Genomic DNA, 25,114 nt, shown 5'->3' on the forward strand with positions numbered 1-25,114 from the left:
TTTAGTGAGAGAGAAACTCAAAACAAAGATAAATTCTGCAGCTCACCTGGCAGAGAGATCTACACCTCTCATGTCGGACTATGCTCTGTTTCTGCAGCAGAATTTGGAGAACAAAAGTGAACTATCTTGAGGTCCCCCTCCAGTGCTAGGCTCCTAATGAAAATATGTGATGAAAGCAACAGTTTAATAAGGTGTTTCAAGTTGCAGGGTCTAGGAAAAAGTAGAACTGGGGGAAGTCAGACTGATCACACTGATCAGCTAAAAGAAGCTGGTACCACCAGTGATGTTGACAGTAGGAATAGGAAGAAGGGTTCAGCTAAGAAGTATTTGGGAGAAAGAATTGGGAAGTCTTAGTTACTAACTGAATATGGCTGATAAGAGTCAATTATGAGTGAAATGGAGAGTCACGATCAATGAGAGGATGAAAGGTCTTATGAAAGCAATCTAAGAAATCAGGAAAGCAGCCAGTGTTGCTGGTAGGATGGAGCTGTGGATGGTGAGTTTGGATCCGGACATCGAGAGCTGGATATGACTATAGGATCTGCAAGGAAAATCATTCAATAAGGCAGTTAGAAATACAGACATGAAGTCTGGAGGGAGATAACAGCCGAAGATGTAAGTTATGCTTTGGAAGCAGCAACAGAAGTCTTGGGAGTAGGGGCAATCTGTGCGAGAAGGCTGAAAGAGAAAAGCAGAAGGCAGAAGCAGAAAGCCTGGGGGACACCCGTGGTGATGAAGCAGCAGCAGGAAGAGGATCCAGAAAAGGCAAGCGAGGATGTCTGCTTGCTCAGTATCATTCTGAAAGACTAACTCTGAGTTGATATTCCCCAGAAGAAGCCTACACAAGCACAGCCTCCTGAATACAAATGGAGGACCCAATCTTTTGGGGTTTTTTGCCTTTATTTAATTTACTTTTGCCTTTTCATACTGTTCATGGGGTTCTCAAGGACAGAGTGACTGCTGAAGTGGTTTGCCATTCCCTTCCTCCAGTGAACCACAGTCTGTCAGTCAGAACTCTCCACCATAACCCATCTGTCCTGAGTGGCCCTGCATGGCAGGGCTCATGGTTTCATTGAGTTACTCAAAGCTGTGATCCATGTGAAATTTTATTTATTGATTTATTGCTTTTTAATTGGAGGATAATCTTTATAGTGTTGTGTTGGTTTCTGCCATACAACGAGAATCAGACATAGTTTTTATATATATATATGCCTTAATTATATATATCTCCCTCTTGATACTAACACATACATACAGAATATAGAAAAACAGTATTGATGAACCTATTTTCAGGGAAGGAATGGAGATGCAGATGAAGAGAATGGACTTAAGGAGGAACCTTCCTTTCCTCTTCCTCTTCCTGTCTTCTTTTGGCACCTGATGTGAGAAGCTTGAGGATAGATGAGACCCAGTACCTGTACTTGAACAACTCGCAGCTCAGTGGAAGCAGGGTTTTCCCTTCATTCCTTCCTTGGATGTTTCACTTTTCCCAGGAGCTGGCAGAGCAACTCTCAAGAGAGGAGGCGGCCTGTGTCTACTTGATTAGCCAACGGGCATTAACTGAATTCTTATTTTGGGCCAAGCACTGTGAAGGCATCAGGAAAACTGGAAAGCAAAACTTCTGCTGTCAAGGAGATGGCAATCTTTGGAGATCAACAAGACCAGCTAGAGTCAGATGATGAGAGACCACACAGACACTAAACTGGGTGGAACTGACCAGAAGAGCAACAGGGGCTTGAAGACCAGATACCACTCTGGGCTGAAAAGATGTCATATTGTCACAGCAAAGAGTCTTAAGGGAGGGGAGAATTTGGATAGAGGAAGAGTAAGGAAACAATTGTGAGAGGAGAGACAGCGTGAGCGAGGGGGCAGAAGCAATCAATCACGGTGGAGGCAGAAAGCAAGGAAGGGTTGGCCTTGGCTCCATGGCAGGTTTTGGAGAACAGTGAGGGGTAAGAATATCCAGCAACGTTGCATTTGGAAGTGGGTGAGCTGCGTGATGCCCTCAGTAGAAGAAAGATGCCCACAAGCAGAGGAAGTTCGTTTTTCTCGAGCATGGCCCAAAGTGAAGACACAAGAGCTAAGGGGCTGGTAGCTCCTGCCCAGCTCTGGATAGCAGTGCTCCTGGCTCGCTACCCACTCCACTCCCTGGCACCAGCCTCATCCATGCAAGGGAGGCTCTTTCTGTACAGCATGTTCTGATCACCCAGGGATGTAGAGCATCCCCCCACCCCCTCACATATGTACTGAGCTGGCGTGAATACCTGATCATTGGTTGGGCTTCCCTGGCTCCATCCCCAGAGTTGAGGGTACCATGAGGGCAGGAAAGGATAGAGAAGCCAGGAGTTTCCTGTATTGAGATTGTCCTTGAACAAAGCCTAGAAGAGTTTCTGTTTGTCTCAAGGTTCATAGCATTCCCTTTGCTGGGGATGGGGAACCACAGTCCTCTGATACACTTGTCCAAAGTTAGAGTCTGCCCCTACTTGGGAGTCCCAAACCAGAAGGAATGATTCGAGAGCCACCCAGCTGCCTCATTTCTGGGAACGGTACCACTGTTTCTCCAGCACTCCCTGTTGACTTCTTGCTGTACATCAAGTCATCCAAGCACCAAGGCATGCTTGTCTTCCTGTCCGGGCTCTCCATTCCTTTTTGCTCCCCATCTTCATGGCCACTCATCACCTATACCTGCATTTTCTCTCCCCCATCCCCTGACTCCTGTATTATTCCTAATCTGGCCCCCAGAACCCAGACCAGCTCATTCACCTCGTTAGTCATTCATCTCACTTCTCTTCGGTCTTTTCCCCCCATGTCTTCCCCTCCTTCTTTTCTGCAGGTCTGGCATTGAACAATCTCCCTTCTCTCTCTTAGACTTTGGAATCTCAAGGTTCTGTCTCAAGGGATGGAGGAAGAAAAACAGAATAACGGGCTAGACATTTTGCCTACATTCTTTCCTCCAGCAGTTGAGAGATGGTTAAGGGAGATTCAGAGGAAGGAACTGGAATAAGAGGAAATAGCTTTGCAGCTCACAGTGCCTTGTCAGGAGCAGGGCTTGGAGGAGCTAAAGGTGGAAGGGGCGGGTGAGAGGTGAAATGACCCATGGACAGCGTGGGTTGGAGTCTCAGTGGAGCTAGGTCCTGGACCCAGTCCTAGGGGTACACAGATGAGATCAGTCACTCTCCCTCTTTCTCCTTCAAACTTAGATTTTTCTGAGCCTGAGAACTAGTTTGCCTAATACTATTCACACCAAAATGAATGATTTTATGACCCAACTCATCAGCTCCACTGGGCTTCCATTTTCATCTGACAGCCCAGTGATGTACTTGAGGAAAGAGTCTGCCATTCAAGGAAGGGTAACCTGCCATTATGGCCAGTGCAGCCAAAAGTTCCTGCCCCCCCGGCTTGCTGGCAACTGGAGCTGAGCAGAGGGAAATCAAGTCACCAGAATCGCCTGTGCCCTAGCACAGGGTCCCAGGAAAGCAGGATGGGCTCAAGAGCTGAAACCTGGACACATTCCTCCTGCCTGCCCCTGCAAAACTTCATCCCCACTAACACCACGACCCCTCTCTTCTTTTGCAGAGAAGCCTCGGATGAACAACATCCTGACATCGGCCACCGAGCCCTATGACCTCTCCTTCTCACGCTCCTTCCAGAACCTGGCCCACCTGCCCCCATCCTATGAGTCTGCAGTGAAGACCCACCCCAGCAAGTACTCATCCCTGAAGAGGCTAAGTAAGTGGGATATTTTCTCAGGGCTGGGGGCTGCTTCCAAGGCCTCCATGACATCTTCTGGTGTCTCACTCTCTTGCCCCGCACCTGAGGGCATGGGGTGGGGTCCCAAGAACAAACAGAAAGTGGAAGGAGAGAACAGACGAGCCCCTCGTTTTTGTTCTTTAGAGCATGAGTCCATCTTCTCCCTCGGTAGAGTGGAGGCCAAGGGATCCTCAGACCCACATTCCCATGGGAGGCAGTGGTTTAGCTCATGAACTACACTAACTGCAAGAGAAAGCCTTCCCCCAACCTCACCCCGCACCTACCTTCTTCAAACCCTGGGCCTCCCTTGCTCTCTGTCTTGGAGTAAGCCAGAGCTTTCTCTGAGGCTCTTCCCAGAGACCTGGGCTTATGGAAGGGCCTATAAACCAGCTCTCTCCCTAACTCCATCAGTTCTGTCTTGGGAACCTGAGACCCCTCACTCCGTGCACACATCCCATTTCGTGAGTTGAGCCCAGGTTGAGCCCCACGATCCCAGATCTGCCATTTGAGTCTGGGGAGGCGATTGAGACTGACATGTTTCAGACGTTACAATATCAAGAAGGTATATGGTAGGAGGAGTCTTCTCTTCTAGCTTTCCAACCCTTGGACATTTTGCCCCCACTGCCCGGTGAGTCTGTTTTGATGACCACCCAGCTACAGGGCCGAGCATGCACTTGAAGGTACAGAGTGACCTACTGTGATAGCAGTTCAGCTCAGGAGACAACATTGGCCACCTCCAAAGTGGCACAGTGAGTTTCTATGGTTAAATGTGGGGAATCCCACATTCTGCAGAGATCTGGAAGGCTGTCTGTAGGAAGCCTCACTCCTCAACTGTGGGGTAAGGCAGGTTCATCCTGGGTGAGTTCAAGGGTGAGCTTCAGGATCCAGGGAAAGGCGCAGCATCTGAACAAGGTGCATATATGGGGTTGCCCTGGCCTGCTCGTGCTGCAGGTACAGGCGAAGCATGTGTAGACTTGAACCTGTGCCATGTGTTGGCTTCCCAGGCATAGGCTGTTACTCCAGAGAAGGTGTTGGTATGTTCCTAAGTAACCAGGAAGCATTTTCACAAGTGCTTCCTGGATGGAGCATCCTGCTTTATTCTAGTAGGAGGCTGGTTCTCAACCCTGTTTCCTTGGACAGAGGTTCTGAACCTCATCAGAAAGCTGCCAGCTGCTACCTGGGAGTTTCAGCAAGATCCCGGGAGCTATTCTTTTTTGGGACCATGGTGTGACAGAAGCAGTCCTGGAGCAGGAGTTCAGGGTCATGGGCTTGCCGTGGAGTTGGCCCTGAACTCCACGGGGACCTTGAGGGAATCCCTTAACCCCAGAGTGGGTCCAAGAAGTAGGGGCATCAGCATCGCCTGGGAGCTTGTTGGAGAAGTAGGCTGACTTGCAGACCCACCCCAGAGCCAGGTCTGAATCTGACTCTGCATTTAACAAGACCCCGGAGGGCTTCCCTGGTCCCTCCATCAGTAAAGAATCTGCCTGCAATGCAGGAGACCTGGCTCAATCCCTGGGTCAGGAAGATCTCCTGGAGAAGGAGATGGCAATCCACTCCAGTATTCTTGCCTGGAGAATCCCATGAACAGACGGGCCTGGTGGGCTAGTTCATAGGACTGCAAAGAGTTGGACCCAACCGAGCGACTCAACCAAGCCAGCCCGAAGACTAACTTGCAGGGGCAGTGGAGAAGCACAGCGTCGACCCCTCTGGGCTGCATCACTCCAGCGCGTTCCTGGCTGCAGCACTGCAGTGTCCCCCTCGGCTCACTGCTTTCTCTCTTGCTCTCACCCTGTCTCTCCCCTGCAGCCGACAAGGAGGCTGACGAGTACTACATGAGGCGGCGGCACCTGCCTGACTTGGCGGCCCGCGGCACCCTCCCCCTCAACGTCATCCAGATGTCCCAACAGAAGCCGCTGCCTCGCGAGCGACCCCGCCGGCCCCTCCGGGCCATGTCGCAGGACCGGGTCCTTTCCCTGGAGCGAGGCCTGCCTGACGACTTCGGCCTGCCCTACGACCGCCTCCTCTCGGACGAGCAGCTGCTCTCCACGGAGCGCCTGCACTCCCAGGACCCGCTGCTGTCCCCGGAGCGGACGGCCTTCCCGGAGCAGTCCCTGGCGCGGGCCATCTCGCACACGGATGTCTTCGTGTCCACGCCTGTGCTGGACCGCTACCGCATGACCAAGATGCACTCGCATCCCAGTGCCTCGGATAACTCGTACGCCACCCTGGGCCAGAGCCGCACGGCGGCCAAGCGCCAGGCCTTCGCCTCGCGCAGACACAACACCGTGGAACAGCTGCACTACATCCCGGGCCACCACACCTGCTACACAGCCAGCAAGACAGAAGTGACCGTGTGACCGGCGGGGGCCCGGGGTCGGCAGGGGCCTGGGCTGCAGCTTCCAGGCCTGGACGGGTCCCCTCCCCTCGTCCTCTCTTGTTGGGGCCGGGGGTGGGCCGCCTGTCCCAGAAAGCCATACTCCTGGGACTCGGCCGGTGGCCTGCCACAGCGCGTGCGCAGACCTGGGATCTAGAGGGGTCACCCTCACTGTTCCAGAAGAATCGGAGGGGAAGGAGGAGAGGGGTGAGGCCCGGGTCTCCCTCCCCTCCCCTACTGTCACCAAGTCCCTTTCAGTCCCACGTCCCCCTCCTCCTCCTGGGGGCTCAGCTGCAGGTCCGTCCGCCAAGAGACCCTGGCCTGACCCTGGCCGGAAGCTGCCTGCCCGGATTTGACTTGGCCGATGGGCTGACGGAATAGGCTCCACGGTCTCTCATTCACCTAAAACCGCATCACAGAAATCTTAGTGCCTAAAAACTGCCTGCTCGCTCTCTCAGAGCCAGGGAGCTGCTGTGTCCATAAGCACAATAATGATTCTCTTCTGCCCGCTGGAACTCTCTGATCCCCACTGGGTGGCCCTTCTCTCTGCTGACTCCCCTGTGCCCCTCCCCCAAGCCCCAGGACCTGGCAGGTGTTCCCTTCCTTCAGCTGCCGCCCCAAGGTTGGGAACCCCGCCCCTTTCCGGCTGGCTGACCTGCCCACAAGGCCCTGCCCCGCCCCCAGCCCTAGAGGCCATCCCTGGGTTCTCTGGGGCTTCCCTCTGGTCATTCTAGAACAGAGTAGGGATGGGGTGCAGGGGCTTTTGGGGTGGCTCTCCCCAGCAACCCAATGATCTCCACACTTCCTCCAGGCCTCCAGGTCTGTCTGAACCGTGACCTGCCACTCTGGCCTGCCTTCCCCTCCCTGGCTCTTCTCCCAAGAGGCTCTGCCCCCTGGCTCAAGAGCAGCTGTGGGGAGGCCACTGTGACACCTTGGGCCTCGAAGGCTGGCCATTCCACTAGCCCAGGGCTTCCGCCACACTCACCAGGCAGGACATAGGCGGTGGCTACTAGGTGGACAGCCCAGCCCCAGGCAAAGGAGGACCCCAGGCGGTTGTTCTAGTTGTTCTGCACCTCAACCTCTCCACTCTCTGCATCACTGACTCCCCACCCCACGACCCCCGACCCCTGTGCTTGGCCCTGTCTCTGTTTAGAACCTGCTCTCTGCCAGTTTCCCCTCCTGCCGCCACCCTGTCCCCCTCGCCTCACATCTCCCATCTTCCTGCAGCTTCAGGACTCTCTCCTGGCTGCTGCTTCTTTCTCCAGTGTCTCCTTTGGATCTACCTGACAGAGATCAATTAGCAGACGCAAATAATGGTACTCCAGGCTATTGGTCTGGGGGCTAACTGGGTACCTCCACAGTGCTCCCCTGCAGGGGGCGTCCAGCCTCAGGCACATCCATGCCCTCAGCTCTATTGGGGGGGTTGCCCCCTCCCCCGCAGCCCATCTCAGCCTCTTCTCTGCCTCCAAAGGGTACGGGGGGTAGCAGGGGGTAGGTGGGGTGGACAGGGTGTGGCACCCACCTGGAGAGCAGACAGTGAACAAAGTAGAATCTACTACCCAGAGACCAGAGCCTGGTGGGGGGTGGGGGGAGAGAAGGCTCCATTCTCTGGGCCAGGATACCTCCCTGGGCTGAAGCTGGGGGAACTGGCTTCAGACTATTGGGCAAAGGTATAATACTACAAATATGACAGCCGCCACAGTCAGACTCCAAAAGCAACGACTTTAAACTAGCTTTTAGATTCCCCAGTTCCGCATACAACATGTATGACCCTTTAAAAAGCAGGCATGGGGCAGGGAGAACACCCCAGGGTCAGCCCTGGGAATTTTTAATCTAATCCACAGAGAAATCAATTGACTGATTCCTCCTACTTTTTCAAGAATTCCAAAGCTCTTGTCCTCCCCTCCCTACCACAGTGCTCACCATCACATGAATCACGAGGGGGACTGAGGCTGGGGGTGATGGACACTGCCCTGAGGTCCCCAAGGGAGCAGTGTCACTGGGGCTGTGAGGCTGTGAGGTCAGGGATAACACTCTGCTTCCGTGCTTGACAAACACATAAACCATCTCAAGGGCTGGTCCCTAAGGGTTTATGAAGAGTTTGCTCCAGAAGATGAAGCTAAGAGGGCTGGGCTGGAAGGAATCAGCTACTCCTGGAAAGGAACACGTGTCTGTCACAGCCGCTCCCCTCTGCCCACTGCTCTCTAATCCAGTCCTTGGCCACTCCCCTTGAAGGCTGGTGCAGAGCGGGGAAAGGACGTGGGTGGATGTGAATCTATACAAACATAGACCTGAACCGAAACTGGTTCTCATTCATGTCTGCAGCATCCTCTCTGCACCAAGTTCTCCAGCCCTCAGAGCAATGATGCTTCTCCCTAGCCCTGTGTGTCTGTCTGGGGTCTGTTTGGTAGGTTGATTCTGAACCATTTCTCATCCCAGCGTTTCTGCTGCCCAGTTTAAAACCTCTGGTTGTCGGCTGGATCAAAAAATTTCTATCTGACCCCTTTACTTCTTTGTAATGATTCTTCTGATTCACCCTTGAGTCTGGAAGGAGGGAGGGAAGGAAGGAAAAAAATAAGAGAAAGAGGTCTACAGACAAGCTCCAATTCAGTCCCCTCATTTCAGGATCCATACAATGATGTCTTAACTAGGACACAGCAATATCTTGTTTATCAGTCGTGCCATCCATGTTTGTAGGAAGAGCAAAGCTGCATTACTGGACAAGTTCTTTTAGCAGAGAGGAGAGAGTTCTGGGGCTGGAACACGGGTGTCCAGACTTCCAGCACCACCAGGCTGGTGGCCACTACCCACATGGAAGGGCTGGCCCTTCCTCCACAATGGAAGCCCTGCTCTCCCACTAAAGGTAGCCCCAAGCCCGATGTTTGCCTCAGCTTGTCTGGCTCTCTGAGTCTCCACTGCTCTGCTGGGGAAACACTGAGGTCTGCATGGTTTCTCTCCTGCCCTGAAGGTTTGTGCTGGTCAGCTTGGCCTTTGATGGCAGCTGAGCTCTCACTGTCTGTCATGCCCTTCCACCTTTCCTGCCTCACTTCCTCCAATGAACTCCTGGCTCTGGGAGCTCGTAAGTCACAAATGCTTTCCCAAGAATTCCTTTAACCCCCTAAATGGACTTTTACCCACAGGGCTCCCCAGTGTCTTGGGCGATGGGCTTGCCTTCTACAAAGCTCCCATCCCTCTCTTCATTCAGATGTCTCCTCCCCTCTTTCCACTCTCAGCCCAAAACTGACCTCACTCTTCCATGCCCTTCAGCCCTTCCTCCCCTCATCTCCCTGGCCCTGGTCTTCTCCATCCCCAATTTCTTTTCCCTGGTCCTGCTGCACTACCCCCTGGTTCTAAAATGTGGAGCTCTCAATGAAGACAGTCCCAGAATGAGACATTCTTCAGGTGTCTGTTGGCCTCATTGGTTTATCCTTCACCTCCTGCCCCCATGAGATAAAGGATGGAAGCTACTCTGTCAGAGGCATCCTGGGCAAAGACTGGCTTTGGTTCCTGCAGCTGGCATGTCCCTGAAGCCCCTGCCCCGGCTTGCCACTAGCCCAGAGGCTCCTGCTCTGGCCAAAGATTCATATCCTTGAGGGCTCTCGGCCACTATTTCATCTCAGTTATGCCTGTCCTGCTTGTGTGTATCATAGACCTCCCTTTGTCTCCAAAAGATGAGAGCCTCATGACTGTCTGAGCTTGGAGAAATATCCATTCCAGCAAGCCCAGTAACCCTACCACCAAACAGTCTACTTTCTTCAGAGATACTCTGTCTGCCCCAGCCTTCTGCCTCAGATTCCAGTCAGAGGCAACTGTGAACCTGACCTTCAGGTACAGCTGGTGAACAAGATCCTAGGAAACACCTGCTGTATTCCCCACACACTATCCTCCACCCTTCTCCCCAAACCTGGGAAACTTGGCTCTGGAGTATTTTCTAGGAAGGTCATTGTGCTTCAGTGATGTATCTTTCAGGGTTCCTATGTATTTTTTTATATATAAATGCAGCATTTTAGTGACAGATTTGATATGAGAGCTGTGTCTTCCTGCACTCTGAATTTGATTTCTGAAGGCAGCATACTACAGGAGGAAAAAACCATGGGGCTGAGGCTCTTGGAGAGTCGGCTTCTGTGCTGGCTTTGTCTCCGTCTTGCCACGTGACCGAGGACCAGCTGCATTCTCCCTCAGCGCCTCCTTTTCCCATGTGTAAAGCAGGGGCTTGGACCAGATGAGCTCTGAAGTTCTATCCCACTCGTACATGTAGGGCTCCCATTCCCCATTAGTACCCCCTCTTCTCAGCATCCCTTCCCTCACAGCTGGGCTACACACACCCCATTCCACGTGCCCACGGCAACATGGTCAGGTGCCCTGGGCAGTCTCCGCACTCCTTCCCAGAGCCCGGGGTGGGCCCCGTGGTCACGGCTGCCCCAGGACACTCTCCCATCTGAAGACGGAGGGCCCCACCCGTTCAGTGGGCTACCAACTGTGTGTCCTGGAATCCACCCCCACCCCATATAGACACATCCGTATCACCCCAGGTGTCTGAGTCACTGGGGAATTCTGAAGTGCTCATCTTGATGTGGTCCTTAGAGCTGGAGGGAGGCTGTTCTGATTTCCGAGATGGCATGGGCTAGAGGAGACAGATCCAGAGGTGGGCCCACGATGGCACAAAGTCTGTATCTGCTATCAGCTCGGTGATGCATTCCAAGCCACGGCGGGGACAGAATGCACTGCAGGGACTCTGCAGCGAGGGGTGTCATGTCTCCCACCAGAACCTGTGTCCTGAAGACTGAGTCCCGACACGGTGCTCTGCACCACCTGGAGGAGGGGGAGGCACCACCCTGGGCTGCTAAGAGGTGGGCACCTACCCCATCCTAGTACCTCTCTAGCCCCTCCTCTCGTGACACTACCATCCTCCCGGTGAAAGCCTGAGAAGAAGCCAGAATTGAGAGTACAAGTCAGTACCACCGAACCCATCTTGTAAATCAGCAAACACATCCACCATCCATCAGTCAGAGAAAGGACATCCTGCGTTTCCTTAACGCCCTCCCTCCTGGGGGAGAGGAATACCCCTGCTCCTCTCTGCTGCCCACTCCTGCCATGACCTTTGAATGCCACTCCCTGGGAGGACTCAGTCATTTGCTTTGTAGTGGCAAATATTCCTCTAGTTCTATAACTCAACTAGACATTTTGTAGTAAAGAATTCTTAAAATTCTCTAATTAAAAAAAAAAAAAAGCAATTCTTACTGTAATATTTTTAGTTTGGGACACAATTTCCTAAGGGGAGATTAATGAACATTTTTATGCATTAGCCCAATTTATGGATTCCATGTTTATTACATATGGTAGTACTGACAAAAAGTACCTTTCTATCTGTACCTTTGCCCGTTTCTTCATCCTCATAAGTAAGCTTCATGGTGAGCAGTGCTCCTGTAACTGCCGCTTCTGTACAAATCTCATCGTTCTACTTACCCGTCAAAGCACATTCTATATGTACTGTAAACAGGTATCACTTTAGTAAGATTTAGTCTTAAGGATTTTTCCACTTTTGTCAGTAACAGATATTTATGGATTAAAAAAAACAATAAAGCCGTTTCAACATAATCTATGTCTCTTAAAATAGCCAAATAGTTTGCTCCTTCAAACACAGAGCCAAAGGTAATTAAAAAAAATCACAAAAGGATGTAGACGATCGTTGACGGGAGAAGAAACAAGGATTGACCGCGGGAATGAGGGAAATTTTAGGGCGATGGAAGCACTGTAAAACCTGATTATGGTGATGCTCACAACTGTATAAATGCACTAAAAGTCATCAAATTGTATAAAACAATGGGTGAATTGTATGATGTGCAAATTAGACTTTAATAATGCTTTCAAAATGGTGAACAAAAGAAACGTGGGAAGGCAGGCTTAGGATAAATGCCAGTGGATAAGGTGCACCAACTCAAAACAGAATCAGAAGTTACAGTCTTGTATGGATGTCCCTCATGGTCCAGTGGTTAAGACTCTGCACTTCCACTGCAGGGAACAAAGGCTGGATCCCTGGTTGGGAAACTAAGATCCCACAACTTTGTATCCATATTCATCTACTCTAGCCTTATTATTCTTAGTTTGCTTTTTAGTTGAATACAAATCTGTTTACTATTCTCATACATAACAACACATAACCACACATATTCTAAAGCCTCTTTTGCTCACTATGACAATCGTTATTAGGGTGGAATCCATAGTTTTAGAGTTAGTGCTTGTAGTTGCCATAAGTGACCAGAGTAAAGGTGGCTAAACATCCATGCCATTTTAACCAGAGAATCAGGTTGTACAGTGAAACTGATCTAGATTTGGAGTCTTGCTCAAGACCTCTTTCTCTGGACTCATTTTCTATTTTTATTTTCTTTGGCCCATATTCGCTTTTGCTGCTAAGGTCATCTGTTCTTCTGTGTTTCTGAATTTTCTCCATAACCTAGTTACTGGTGGGCTCTGCTGCAGCAAACAAAATATTGCCAAACAGGACATGACTTATTGCCAACTTCAGCACCTCCGTATTTCCTAGAATTCACAGTCAGTCATACTCACTTACCAACTGCCTGATTCCTTTGTAATCAAAACCCTTCTCCTTAAATCTCTTTATTGGGACTTCCCTGGAAGCCCAGTGGTTAAGACTTTGCCTTCCAACGCAGAGGGTACAGGTTCGATTCCTGGTCAGGGAGGTTAAACCCCATGTGCCTTGCAGTCAAAAAACAAAACAGAAAATGGAAGCAATACTGCAACAAATTCAACAAAGTTTTTAAAAATGGTCCTCTTTAAAAAAAGCACAAAAGCCCCTTTATTATCTCCCACCAATGGCATTCTTTACCTAGGACAAAGTTACAAATCTGTTTACTATTCTAATACATAGTAACACATAACCACACATATTCTAAAGCCTGTTTTGCTCACTATGCAATCATTATTACAGGGGATTATGTCTGAAGTCCTGGTGTCTCTAAATCATGATGACTCATAGCAAGCACACGCACATTATAAGTTTAGCAAAGCTTCATTACTCTATGTTCATTACTGGAAGGAAACCCAAGGGAAAAAAAAATTATGAGATGGTGAAAAAAAATTTTTTAGAGACGTGAAATTTAATTACAATGTTTACACATACATGGGGTTTCCTGGTGGCTCAGATGGTAAAGAATCTGCCTGCAATGCAGGAGACCTGGGTTCGATCCCTGGGTTGGGAAGATCCCCTGGAGAAAGGAATGGATACCCACTCCAGGATTCTTGCCTGAAGAATCCCATGGGCAGAGGAGCCTGGCAGGCAACAGTCCATGGGGTCGCAAAGAGTCAGATATGGCTGAGCAACTAACACTGTACTACTACCTCACATACACAGAAGGGTTAAGTTAGACTACCAACATGTTCCCTCAGAGAAAATCACTGGAGACCTTCCCTACTGAATAGGTAAGAATAATGTGCAATTCATATAAAAACAGTCAAAACATTTGAGTCAGAGAGTTCTTAACATAATGGTGTTTGAAGGATTCTTCTCTTAAACTGGTTAAACATCCACTTTTCAAAAAATTTTATTTTATTACAGTTGATTTACAATGTTGTGTTAATTTCTGCTGTACAGCAAACTGATTCAGTTATACATATTTATACACACATTCTTTTTCATATTCTTTCCATTATGATTTTATCACAGTATATAGAATATATATGTAAGAGATTAAGGAAAAAATCCAGACTTTTTAGCCAACCCAATAGTTCCCTGTATGATAAAGTAGGATCTTATTATTTATTCACCTTATATAAAATAGTTTGCATTTGTTAATCTCAAACTTCCTTTCCTTCCCTTCCCTACTTCTCCTCCCGCTTGGCAACCATAGCCTGTTCTCTATAAATAACCACTTTTAAATATCATTAACATGAACAATTTGTTCAAATTCTCCTCTTTGATTCTCATAGATAAACCTCAGTTTGGCCTCTATCACCACTGTCACTAATCCCAAACTGGTGAGATCTATAAAAATGAGATAAAAATGAGGTCTTAATACACCATCATTAATAAGCCAGGCCAGAGAAAACTCATGTTGGAAGCATTGAGATGCCAGGGGTCTCAGCCAGGCTTTCACCTTCCACATCGCTTTGAACACTGACCTTTCTCCTCTGGCTGAGCGTGAAGGAAGCACAAAACCTCTAGGGAGGAATAAGAAAGATTTTCCTTCAAGATTCTAAGAAGAAATCCAATGGCACTAATGGTTAGGGCTACAAATGTGTCAGGAGTGGAAAAGTCAGAAAGAGCAGAGGTTGGAATGAATGCTTAGAAAGTTCTAGAATGAGTGAATCAGTAACTTTTACACCAGGGGTATGTGGTCCAGTGTCTTCACTGGTCCTTGGTGTCCTCATCTGTAAAATTTAGGATATTAGATGAACAAAACAAAATGAAACAAAACCATGCCTGATATATTCTATCACTGAATTAGCACAGCACAATACTCAAATTTCATCTGGGCTTCTTGGTAGCCCAGTGAACTGGAAGTATCCCATCCTGCTTGGCCTTGCCATCTCAGTTTTCCCATCCCATGAGACTAGAGTGCAGTCAAAGAGTACCAGACTGGGTATCAGAAGTTCTGGTTCACTGTATTAGCTCTGCCGGCATTTTCCTGTTACCTTGAAAGACATCTTTCTCCTCTCCAAATCTCAGTGTTCTCATTTAAAACAAAACGAGTGGTCCAGACCGCTCTAAAGTCCTAAAAATCCTTCTCATCTTTTTTAGCCTGTTTCTGTGACTTTGTCAAGACTCTGCAGGGAGCTGGTAAGCTCAAGTAGCATAAGTCTCAGCAGAAGGGTACAGTGGGAGGGCAGAGTGATGGGATGACAGAAGAGAACCCCTGGCAGGAACCATCACTTATGAAATAGCATTTCCCCAGTGACAAGCATGGCTACCCTGCGTCAATAAGACGGCTACGGAGGAAAAGAACATGTTAAGCTTCTGGAAGAATGAGGTTCTTAGAAAGCTACCTCTTCTGTTTAACTTAACTTATTGTGATTTCCCAAAACCAGCAACCTGTCTATTAAAAGAAGAAAATCCCAAAGAATGCATTTCCACAGAAAGTCCTCAACAGTTCACTATTTTTTTGTGTTTGCCCATGGATACACAGCTCAGATGTATGTTTCAGGACAAGAGCTCTCTCCGAGACGAGAAGTTGTTTCGCCTCCAGCTTCAATCTCAACCCCAAGGCCAAGTTCTGGAGATACGCATCCAGTGTAGAATACTGGGACCGCTGTTCCCCAGTGTGTGTACACTAATGATTCTTTCTTGGGCCATGGATAAGAGCTACTCCTGCTGGTTCACCATGGCAACCATGGAAAAGACCTCCCCCGCTACCCAAATGATATTAGTCCATACATTGGTCTTCATTTCAGACTTGGAGAAAAAAACAAAACACTGTCACTTAACCCAGTGTGTCCACAGCAACATCAGTGCCATTGGGAGCTCATGGCAATGCACACTGCCAGTCCTCCTCAAGAACTACTGATTCCAAATCTCTAGGTGAGCCCCCAGAGTTTGCTTTTCCACAAGATTCCTAGGTGACTCTATGCACAGTAAAGTTTGAGAAGCCCATTCTCGGCATTTTTTTTTTTTTTCAGTTTGAAATTCTATAATCCTATGATAATAACGAGTTGGAATTCAGGGGATCAGAGCAGCCTTGATTTATGGAGCCAAACAATTTCAGGCAACCAGCTTCAGCGAAGAGGTCAGAACAAAGATGAGTTTACACAAGCATTTACTGTATAGCACAGGGAACTATTTAATATCTTGTAATAACCTATAATGGAAAAAAAATCTGAAAAAATACATACATATAACTGAATCACTTGGCTGTACACCTGAAACTAATACAATAAGGCAAAATAACTATACTTCAATCTTTTTTTAAAAAATGAATTTACAGAGGATTAACTGTTTGGGAAATAAGAAACTGAAGCAGGGTGTATAAACCATCTGTGCATGCATGCGTGCTAAGTCACTTCAGCTGTGTCTGACTCTTTGCAACCCTATGTACCATAGCCCACCAGGCTCCTCTGACCATGGGTTGCCATGCCCTCCTCCAGGGGATCTTCCTGACCAAGGGATCAAACCTCCATCTCTTATGTCTTCTGCACTGGGAAGTGGGATCTTTACCACTAGCACCACCTGGGAAGCCCAAAACTATTTGTAGGAAAGTTTAATAGAAGAACAGATAGGTTGATGAGAAGTTTTCAAGACCACACAAACCTGCTGCTGCTGCTGCTAAGTCGCTTCAGTTGTGTCTGACTGTGCGACCCCATAGACGGCAGCCCGCCAGGCTCCGCTGTCCCTGGGATTCTCCAGGCAAGAACACTGGAGTGGGGTGCGATTTCCTTCTCCAATGCACAAACCTGAGAGTGTTCAAATTTGAAGAGAAAGGAGAATCAGGTGAGGATGGGGACCCAGGACCAGATCCATTCCCTGGGGTGTAGGAGGATCAGAGGAGGAAGAGCAGCTCCTCTGGAACTTCTTAAGGAAGCAAGACAGAGGCCAAGGTGAAGGAAGTGGGAGGGGCTGTGCGGGGAGGTTTCTCTGGAGGGTCCTAGTCTTTTTGGCGATGGATGATGCAGAATCACTGAATCAGGCAGGATAGGCTGGATTCTGCTATAGTGATAAACAACTCTCAAATCTCCTTTATCAAAAAGTTATTTTCTACTCGCACTCTGCTGCAGATCAGCGGGGGCTTCGTTCTGTGGTCCTGCCCTGTCCTTATTCGAGGGCTCAGCAGCAGCTGGAGCCCTTACTATCTGTCATGTTCCCCGTCTCCCCCAACCCCCCACCACCTCCCATCGAGAAAAAAGAGAGCTGTGGAAGGTCTGGCCAGGATCCTTAAAAGGCAGCCAGAAGTGACACATATCAGTCCACTATGGTCTGCTTACACAGTCTCACCCACCCCAGAGGAGCCAGGACGTGTGGTTTTATGACCTTCCAGCTAGAGGAGGAGCAGGAAGTATCCAGTGAGTAGCATCAGTGACCATCACAGATGCCATGCTGTGCTGACAGCCAAAGACTGGGAATTTACAGAGGCAAATGGTCCTCCTCTGTGGCAAAACCCTCAAAATGTCCTCAGGGTTAAAGCAGGTAAAACTTTCCTGCAGCAGATTTATTCTATATAAAGCCAGTGGCATGTCCGTTGTTGTTTAGTCCCTAAGTTGTGTCCAACTCTTTGCGACCCCAGGGACTGTAGACGGCCAGGCTCCTCTGTAAATGGAATTTCCCAGGCAAGAATACTGGAGTCAGTTGCCAGTTCATTCTCCAGGAAAGCTTCCCAACCCAGGGATTGAACTCGAATCCCCCACATTTGCAGGTGGCTTTACTGAGCCACAAGGGAAGCCCAGTATGTCCATAGCTATTTCAAATTGGTTAGCAGATGTTTTAATCAGGAGTCATTTGGTTACAAGAAACAAAAAGTCACTGAAATTAGTCAAGGCAAAAGATAATATTATTTTAATAGTAGTAATAATATTTAATTTAATAATGATTATTTATTACACTAAATGAAAATAAATTTAATACTAATTATCATTGTTAGATATAAAAGCATCTCACAGGATCTAATTCTTGAATGTATCAGTCAGTTCAGTTCAGTCGCTCAGTCGTGTCCAACTCTTTGTGACCCCATAGACTGCAGCACGCCAGGCCTTCCTGTCCATCACCAACTCCCGGAGTTTGTGCAAACTCATGTCCACTGAGTCAGTGATGCCATCCAACCATCTCATCCTCTGTTGTCCCCTTTGCTTCCTGCCTTCAATCTTTCCCAGCATTAAGGTCTTTTCAAATGAGTCAGTTCTTTGCATCAGGAGGCCAAAGTATTGGAGTTTCAGCTTCAACATCAGTCCTTCTAATGAATATTCAGGACTGATTTCCTTTCAGAATATATAAGTGGGCCTATTCAAAGCTAAGAAGTTGAAAGCCATCCAGGGACTTCCCCAGCAGTCTTGTGGTTAAGACTCTGCACTTCCATCTCGGGGGTGTGAGTTCGATCCCTGGTCAGAGAATTAAGATCCCACAGGCCCAGCTGTGCAGCCAAAATGTAATAATAATAATAATATACTAGCTTTCAGTGAAATTCTTTGAAAAAGAGACAGAAAGTCATCCAAAACCCTAGCAACACTCTCTCCCTATCTCATTTCCTTCTCTCTGCAAATTTCCATTCCTCTCTCGTGTTTCCCTTCACACATGGCTGAACCTGACTAAGGTGACACCTGCAGTCCTATCTGCATAATCTCCTAGATCTAACCCATGTAGCAAGCTGACACAGTCTCTTTGTACCTCAGTTCCAAAAAGTCTGGGAAAAAATCCAAAAAATCTCTATAAACAATTCCCCTTGTGTATTGGTTATCCACTGCTGCATGACAAAGCTCCCCAAATTTAATAGTGTAAACAACAATTCTTTACTGTTGCAATCCCTCATGGTTCTGAGGGTTGTGTGAGATCAACCACACAAGACTCACTAAGGGTCCCTTATGTGGTTGCTGTTGGGTGGTGGCTGGGATTGGAGGCATCTCTGTGGTTTCCTCACTCACCTGTCTGGCTGTTAGGTACTGGTCACGACCTCAACAGGATTACCTATTGGAACCCTTACATGCATCCTCTCCATGTGGCCTGGACTTCCTTACCACATGGCAGCTGGGTTCCCAGAGCAAGTATCTAGAGATAGGATGAAAGAGAGGGAGTGGGCATAGGGAAGATATGGAGAGAGTAAGTCAGGTAAAAAGCTGTAGCATGTCATGTGCTGTAGCCTCAGAAGTTACATAGTATGCTAAGTCATGGAGTTCTGTCCAGGTTCAAGGGAGAGGGGACACAGATTCCACTACCTAAAGAGACTGTAGCAAGGTTTCATTGTAAGAAAAGCATGTTGATGGAAGGGACGGCTATGATCATCCTTGGAAAATGCAATCTGTCACCTTTTGGGTCAAGAATCTATCCCTGGTCCCATCACTGTGGTCAGGGAACCTTGGATCACATACTCCACCACCCCTGGAGTTGTAGACAGCTTTCTGAAAAAGAAGCGGAGGATGAGCCCATACTCTGAGCAGTGTCTTTACAATTGGACATCCTTGAGATATTAAGAAAGCAGCCCACAAACATAGCATCTACTCTTTAATTCCAACCTTAAGACTCCAGAGAAGACAATGAACAGGATGTGATAACAGTGAATTCTGTGAAACTGCATTAAAATATTTCCTGACAACAGAGTGATGATTTTAAACTGATGGTTCCCCCCGCCCCCGTTTCCTTTTACCCCTACTCTATCTCCCACCAGTCCGAACAACAGTTACCCACCACCTCTCTGCTCCTAGAGAAAAGCTAGAGACCAGAGGAAGAAGGCTTGTTCAACCTTGACTCTCAAAATTGACTTTTGTCAAGCTCACAGGAGCAAAGCTTGTCATGTAATTGCAAGAGCCACAGAGTGGAAAGAGAAATTGTTTCCTATGATATTGAAAGCTGACCTTTAAGTATCAATGAGCCCTGCTTGATAAGAAACCACAGTAGATTGCATATAGAATGTGGAGGGAGAGTCCTTCCCGGCTGTACAGGACAGGAGAAATACCTTTCTGCATCAAGAGAAGAGATTCACGGAGAATCACAGAAGACAGCAAGAGAGCAAGACACTTGTATTTCTGAGGGTCCTGATCATCACCACTGGGTGGGCTCCTATGGATGGGGGGACAAGGGTGGGGAACAACAGAATCCTCCAGACAGATTGGAGGATCTGAGGTCAGAATAGACTTCTGCTCAGCTTCGGGGAGGAAAATTCCTGATAAATATGGCAGGTATGGCAGCTTGGCAATGGTAGCAAGACAGATCTATATAGAGCAAACCCTGCCCGAGCAAGCCCTTCCCCCACCTTGAACACCAGGCTCCCACCTCTCAGAGGCACTCAGGTGACAATGAGTGCCCTGGCTAGGAATCTGAAGGATATGTCTGAAGATTAGGAATTTCAGATCCCACGACAGCATGGAACCACTGTTACAGAGAAAGGAAGAAATATCTGTATTTCTGAGCTACAGTCATGAATTTTAAACCTGGGACACCCATATCCTGAGACCCACTTTCAAGAGTGGTTCATATTTTACCTCTTCATTTTCTTAAGAAGGATTGACATATATACAGTACCACGTGTAAAACAGCTAGTGGGAACCTGCTATAAAGCACAAGAATCTCAGCTCTGTGCTCTGTGTGACCTAGCGGGATGGGATGGGGAGCTAGGAGGGAGGTCAAGAGGAAGGAAAAAAAAAAAAAATATATATATATATATAATAGCCAATTCACTTCATTGTACAGCAGAAACTAACACATTTTAAAGCACTAATATCCCAATTTTTAAAAAAGTATTGAGGATCCCAAAGAACTTTTTTTGGGTGGGATATATCTATATACATTTATTATACTATAAATCAAAAATGGAGACCATTTAAAAAGTTATATATTGTCATTTTAAAATAAAAACAATAAATCCATGATGTGTCAACATAATAACACTCTGCTGTGAGAAATAACTGTTACTTTCCAAAAATACAGTAACAAGGGTAGAATCACTTCACTCTTTTGCACGTTTCCTTGCATCTGACTTATGAGAAGATATCTAGATTTTGATACGTGCTTCTGCAGTTATCAGATACTTTATACACCACCCCTCAGAGGTAGGGGAGGTGGAGGATTGACACATATGTACTCCCATGTGTAAGACAGCTAGTGGAAACCTGCTTTAAAGCACAGGAATCTCAGCTCTGTGCTCTGGGTGACCTAGAGGGATGACCTCACCCACAGAGGAACTGGCTGGAAAAGCTGCCCCTTCTCCACTGTCACTGGTCAGCCCCTCCCTTATCAAAGGGACACTGACAAACCCCAGTATACCTGAGCTTAGGCCAGGAAGATGCTTTAGTGTTGCATTAATTTGGAATTGTTACTGTTCTAATGAACTAGGCATATTAATTATTAAGCTGTGAAGTGACCAAATGACTTATTTTCTAAGAATAACCTGGAAAGTAGGGGACAGAAGGAAGGAATTAAGTTGTAGGACTTACTTGCTTGATATTATATAAACAATGTAATGATTATATAGATAAACACATCTGGCATGGGACCTTTGCACAATGTCTTGGATCAAAGTAGAGGAAACATTCATGGAAAAGCCTCAAAAGAGGATCATAAAGCTGTAGGAATGAGAAACCATGACATCGTCAATGGGCTACAAGAAGACAAGGCTTTAATGTCAGGAGCAGAAAAATCCTACAGAGAGCTAGCATGGGAAGGGAGAAGGTGGCACACAGACATGTGATTCGTCATCCTCCATCATCCTGGCCACCATGTGGTGCCCCACACGCCTCTGGGTATTAGACACCACCACATGCCAACTCCCAGCACAGGTGCGTAATGCAGACCAGACCAATTGAAAGTGAAAGTGAAAGTCAATTCAGTCGCGTCCAACTCTGCAATCCCATGGACTATACAGTCCATGGAATTCTCCAGGCCAGAATACTGGAGTGGGTAGCTGTTCCCATCTCCAAGGGATCTTCCCAACCCAGGGATCGAACCCAGGTCTCCCACATTGCAGGCAGATTCTTTACCCCGCTGAGCCACAAGGGAAGCCCTCACCAGTCCGATTCTTTCGTTTCTAAACCAAAACTTAAAGAGAGAAAATTCCCTCCTTCTCAAGGAATGGGTCTTAATGATATGAATTTAGGGCTATGAGTACCCTTGTCCCCCACAGTATGGAGAAAAAATGCAGAAAAGAAGAACAGTGATAGTTGGCATTAAGTCAAGGCATGATTCCCAAGCACTTTGCATGTATTAACTCATTCAACCCTCCTGTTGTCTCCTCGTGAGCAGGAACTACTGCATCCCCCACTGTTAAGGGGTCTGGCCTTATCCCAAGAAAGAGACGGCACTGAGGCCCCTAGGAAGCATGGTGACAAGATCAAGGCTCTATTTCAGAGGGATCCCTAGGACTCTACTGCAGGGAGGGATTGGAGGACTTCATGCTGAAGGGAGGGAGACCAGGGAGACTCATGTGGATCCTGTGCTGAACCAGAACTTTCACCCTGTCCTCAAAATTTCAACTGCACAGGGCAACACAGGGGTCTCTTGAGGACTGAGTCATTTTCTGATGATTAAAAACCATACTGAGTTATCCACATCATTAATGGTTTTTACAAAAATCTATAGATTAGGACTTATGTGGTGGTCCAGTGCTTAAAACTCTGCCTTCCAGTGCAGGGGGCACAGGTTTGATCCTTGGACTCAGGATCCTACATGCCACATAGTGAGCCAAAATATATATGTGTGCATACAAGTGTACCTGTACAAACATGTATACATACACATAAGCTAATAAACTACTTGGCAGTAGCTAGTATTTGTGACAAGTCCCCCTTTTCTAGTCATCATTCATCTAGCACTGTGATGTTTATACAATACTTTAAAAAACTCTGAATCATATGTATGTATAAAATGCATAGATAAAAGAGTAAGTAAATAATAGCAACAAATCATCACTAAGTGGTGGGGACTCTATTTGATTTATAGTTATTTCTTTAAATTCTTGATAATTTCTAGTTTTCTATAATTGGAAAAGACTCTGATGCTGGGAGGGATTGGGGGCAGGAGGAGAAGGGGACGACAGAGGATGAGATGGCTGGATGGCATCACTGACTCGATGGATGTGAGTCTGAGTGAACTCCGGGAGCTGGTGATGGACAGGGAGGCCTGGCGTGCTGCGATTCATGGGGCCGCAAAGAGTCAGACACGACTGAGGGACTGAACTGAACTGAACTGAATGAGCATACATTACTTTTATAATCAGAACATAATCAGCATAGGCAATGTTATAAACATCATAAGATCATTTTGTATATAAATGTATCTCCGTGTGTGTGTGTGTGTGTGTGTGTAGCAAAATGACTGGAAGAAAGTTACTCTTAACTATTAAGAGTGACTTACTCTTAACTTTTAAGAGTGAGTTACTCTTAACTATTGGTGGTGAGTCTAGGTAATTTTTAAATTTCCTTTTACTTGCATGCATCTTCCCAATTTTCCATAGTGAACATGCATTCCTTTTATTATGGAAAAAGTAAAATTTATCCTTTTAATTTTTAAAATAAGTGGGACTGGAGGACTCAGTTGGAATAAAGATGCCACATGTTTCCAGAAAACAAAGTAGCAAACATAACCATCCTCCAGCAGAACCTCCTTTACAAGGGAGCCCCATTGCTCATCCAGGGTTTGGCTTAAACGTGGTAGATTCAAGCACCAAAGGGAGAAGGTGTACTGGGCACACACCTTAAGGGGAAGAGTCGAGCATCACCTGCTCTGACCTTTGTCCCCCTTTTTCTTCCTTTCCTGGACCCAGCTTTGACAGCTCTCTGATAGGCAGAGTCCATCAGTCCCGCTCGCAACTGAGGAATTGGTGAATCGACAGTTGCCACAGGGGTCGGGTGGGCAGAATGAGTGGCTGCTCTTCCCCTTGGTAAAAGCACACCCTCTCTGGTTCTCCTAGTCCCCCTCACTCCCTGCTTTATCCCTTATAAGACAATAACTCCTGCCTTCAAGGAGACACAATTTCTAGACTATCTGTAATGTTGGCCCAATATAGACAAGTGAGACCCCTTAGGAGGGAGAGATGATTATGAAACCAGACAGCACAGCACACCTCCAGTGAGTCGCTATGACATAAAAATGCCGGCCCAGAATGGCCTGTCTTTAATACGTTAAAGGATGAAAAGTACACTGATTTTTAAACGCAGCAATTCATTTAAAATGAAAACACTCTCTGGGCCAGTGTGTTCTGGCTAAACACAACATGTCTGTGAACCATGGTTTGGTTGCTCAACTAAAAATACAGAAGTTCCAAGTCAGTCAGTCAGAGCTGGGCTTCCTTACCCTCATACATCTATGGCTTAGCGTAATGGCTTAGTCATTAAGTCATGTCTGACTCTTACGACTCCATGGATGGTAGCCCACCAGATGCCTCCATCCATAGGGATTCTCCAGGCAAGAATATTGGAGTGGGTTACCATTTCCTCACCTGGAGGTCTTCCTGACCCAGGGATCAAACCAAATGCTTGTCTTCTGCGTTGGCAGGCAGATTCTTTACCACTGAGCAACTGAACTGAACTCTTTACCACTGAGTCACCAGGGAAGCTCCAACTCATCTGTTCAGCTCAGTTCAGTCGCTCAGTTGTGTCCGACTCTTTGTGACCCCATGGACTGCAGCACACCAGACTTCCCTGTCCATCACCAACTCCTGGAGCTTATTCAAACTCATGTCCATTGAGTCGGTGATGCCGTCCAACCATCTCATCCTCTGTTGTCCCCTTCTCCTCCTGCCTTTAATTTTTCCCAGCAACCAGGTCTTTTCAAATGAGTCAGTTCTTTGCATCAGGCAGCCAAAGTATTGGAGCTTCAGCTTCAGCCATTAGTCCTTCCAATGAATATTTAGAACTTATTTCCTTTAGGATGGACTGGTTGGATCTCCTTGCAGTCCAAGAGACTCTCAAGAGTCTTCTCCAACACCACAGTTCAAAAGCATCAATTTTTCGGCACTCAGCTTTCTTGATAGTCCAACTCTCACATCCGTATGTGACTACTGTAAAAAAACCACAGCTTTGACTAGACAGACCTATGTAACCCCTTGGAAAATTCTTCTTGGGGATATCTGTTATATCCTAGAAGTAACTTGGTCCATCTAGTTTTGTGTCTCCTGTTAGGAAGGGTGTTGTCCCCTGAAGAAGAGGAAGAGAGTGGAAAAGAACTGAGAACTTCATCTTTACTGGAGAAAAATCAGGAAAGTTATCTTTGCATATGACAGCAGATAACAATGAGATAAAGACTCAAGGATCTTTTCTCTTCTCCTTAGTTCCAGGCACCATGAAGAATAGACTTCATTTTCTAATCACAACTCTTTTCCAGCCCCCTCCTCATTCTACACCCAC

At 47.3% G+C, this 25,114-nt stretch overlaps 1 protein-coding gene across 2 annotated transcripts in view; it reads left to right on the forward strand.

Annotated features, from left to right (window-relative positions):
- SHISA6 (shisa family member 6) overlaps positions 1-11,705 on the forward strand; it is a 262,688-nt gene extending 250,983 nt beyond the window's left edge. For both annotated transcript variants that reach the window (XM_070389507.1, XM_070389506.1), the window contains 2 exons: positions 3,577-3,729; positions 5,557-11,705. In XM_070389507.1, coding sequence (XP_070245608.1) covers positions 3,577-3,729; positions 5,557-6,107 — 704 coding nt within the window. In that variant the 3' untranslated portion in view covers positions 6,108-11,705. The remainder of the gene's footprint in view (positions 1-3,576; positions 3,730-5,556) is intronic.
- The last annotated feature ends 13,409 nt before the right edge of the window (positions 11,706-25,114 follow it).

The sequence above is a fragment of the Bos mutus genome, chromosome 19, assembly GCF_027580195.1.
Source record: "Bos mutus isolate GX-2022 chromosome 19, NWIPB_WYAK_1.1, whole genome shotgun sequence".
Classification (NCBI taxonomy): domain Eukaryota; kingdom Metazoa; phylum Chordata; class Mammalia; order Artiodactyla; family Bovidae; genus Bos; species Bos mutus.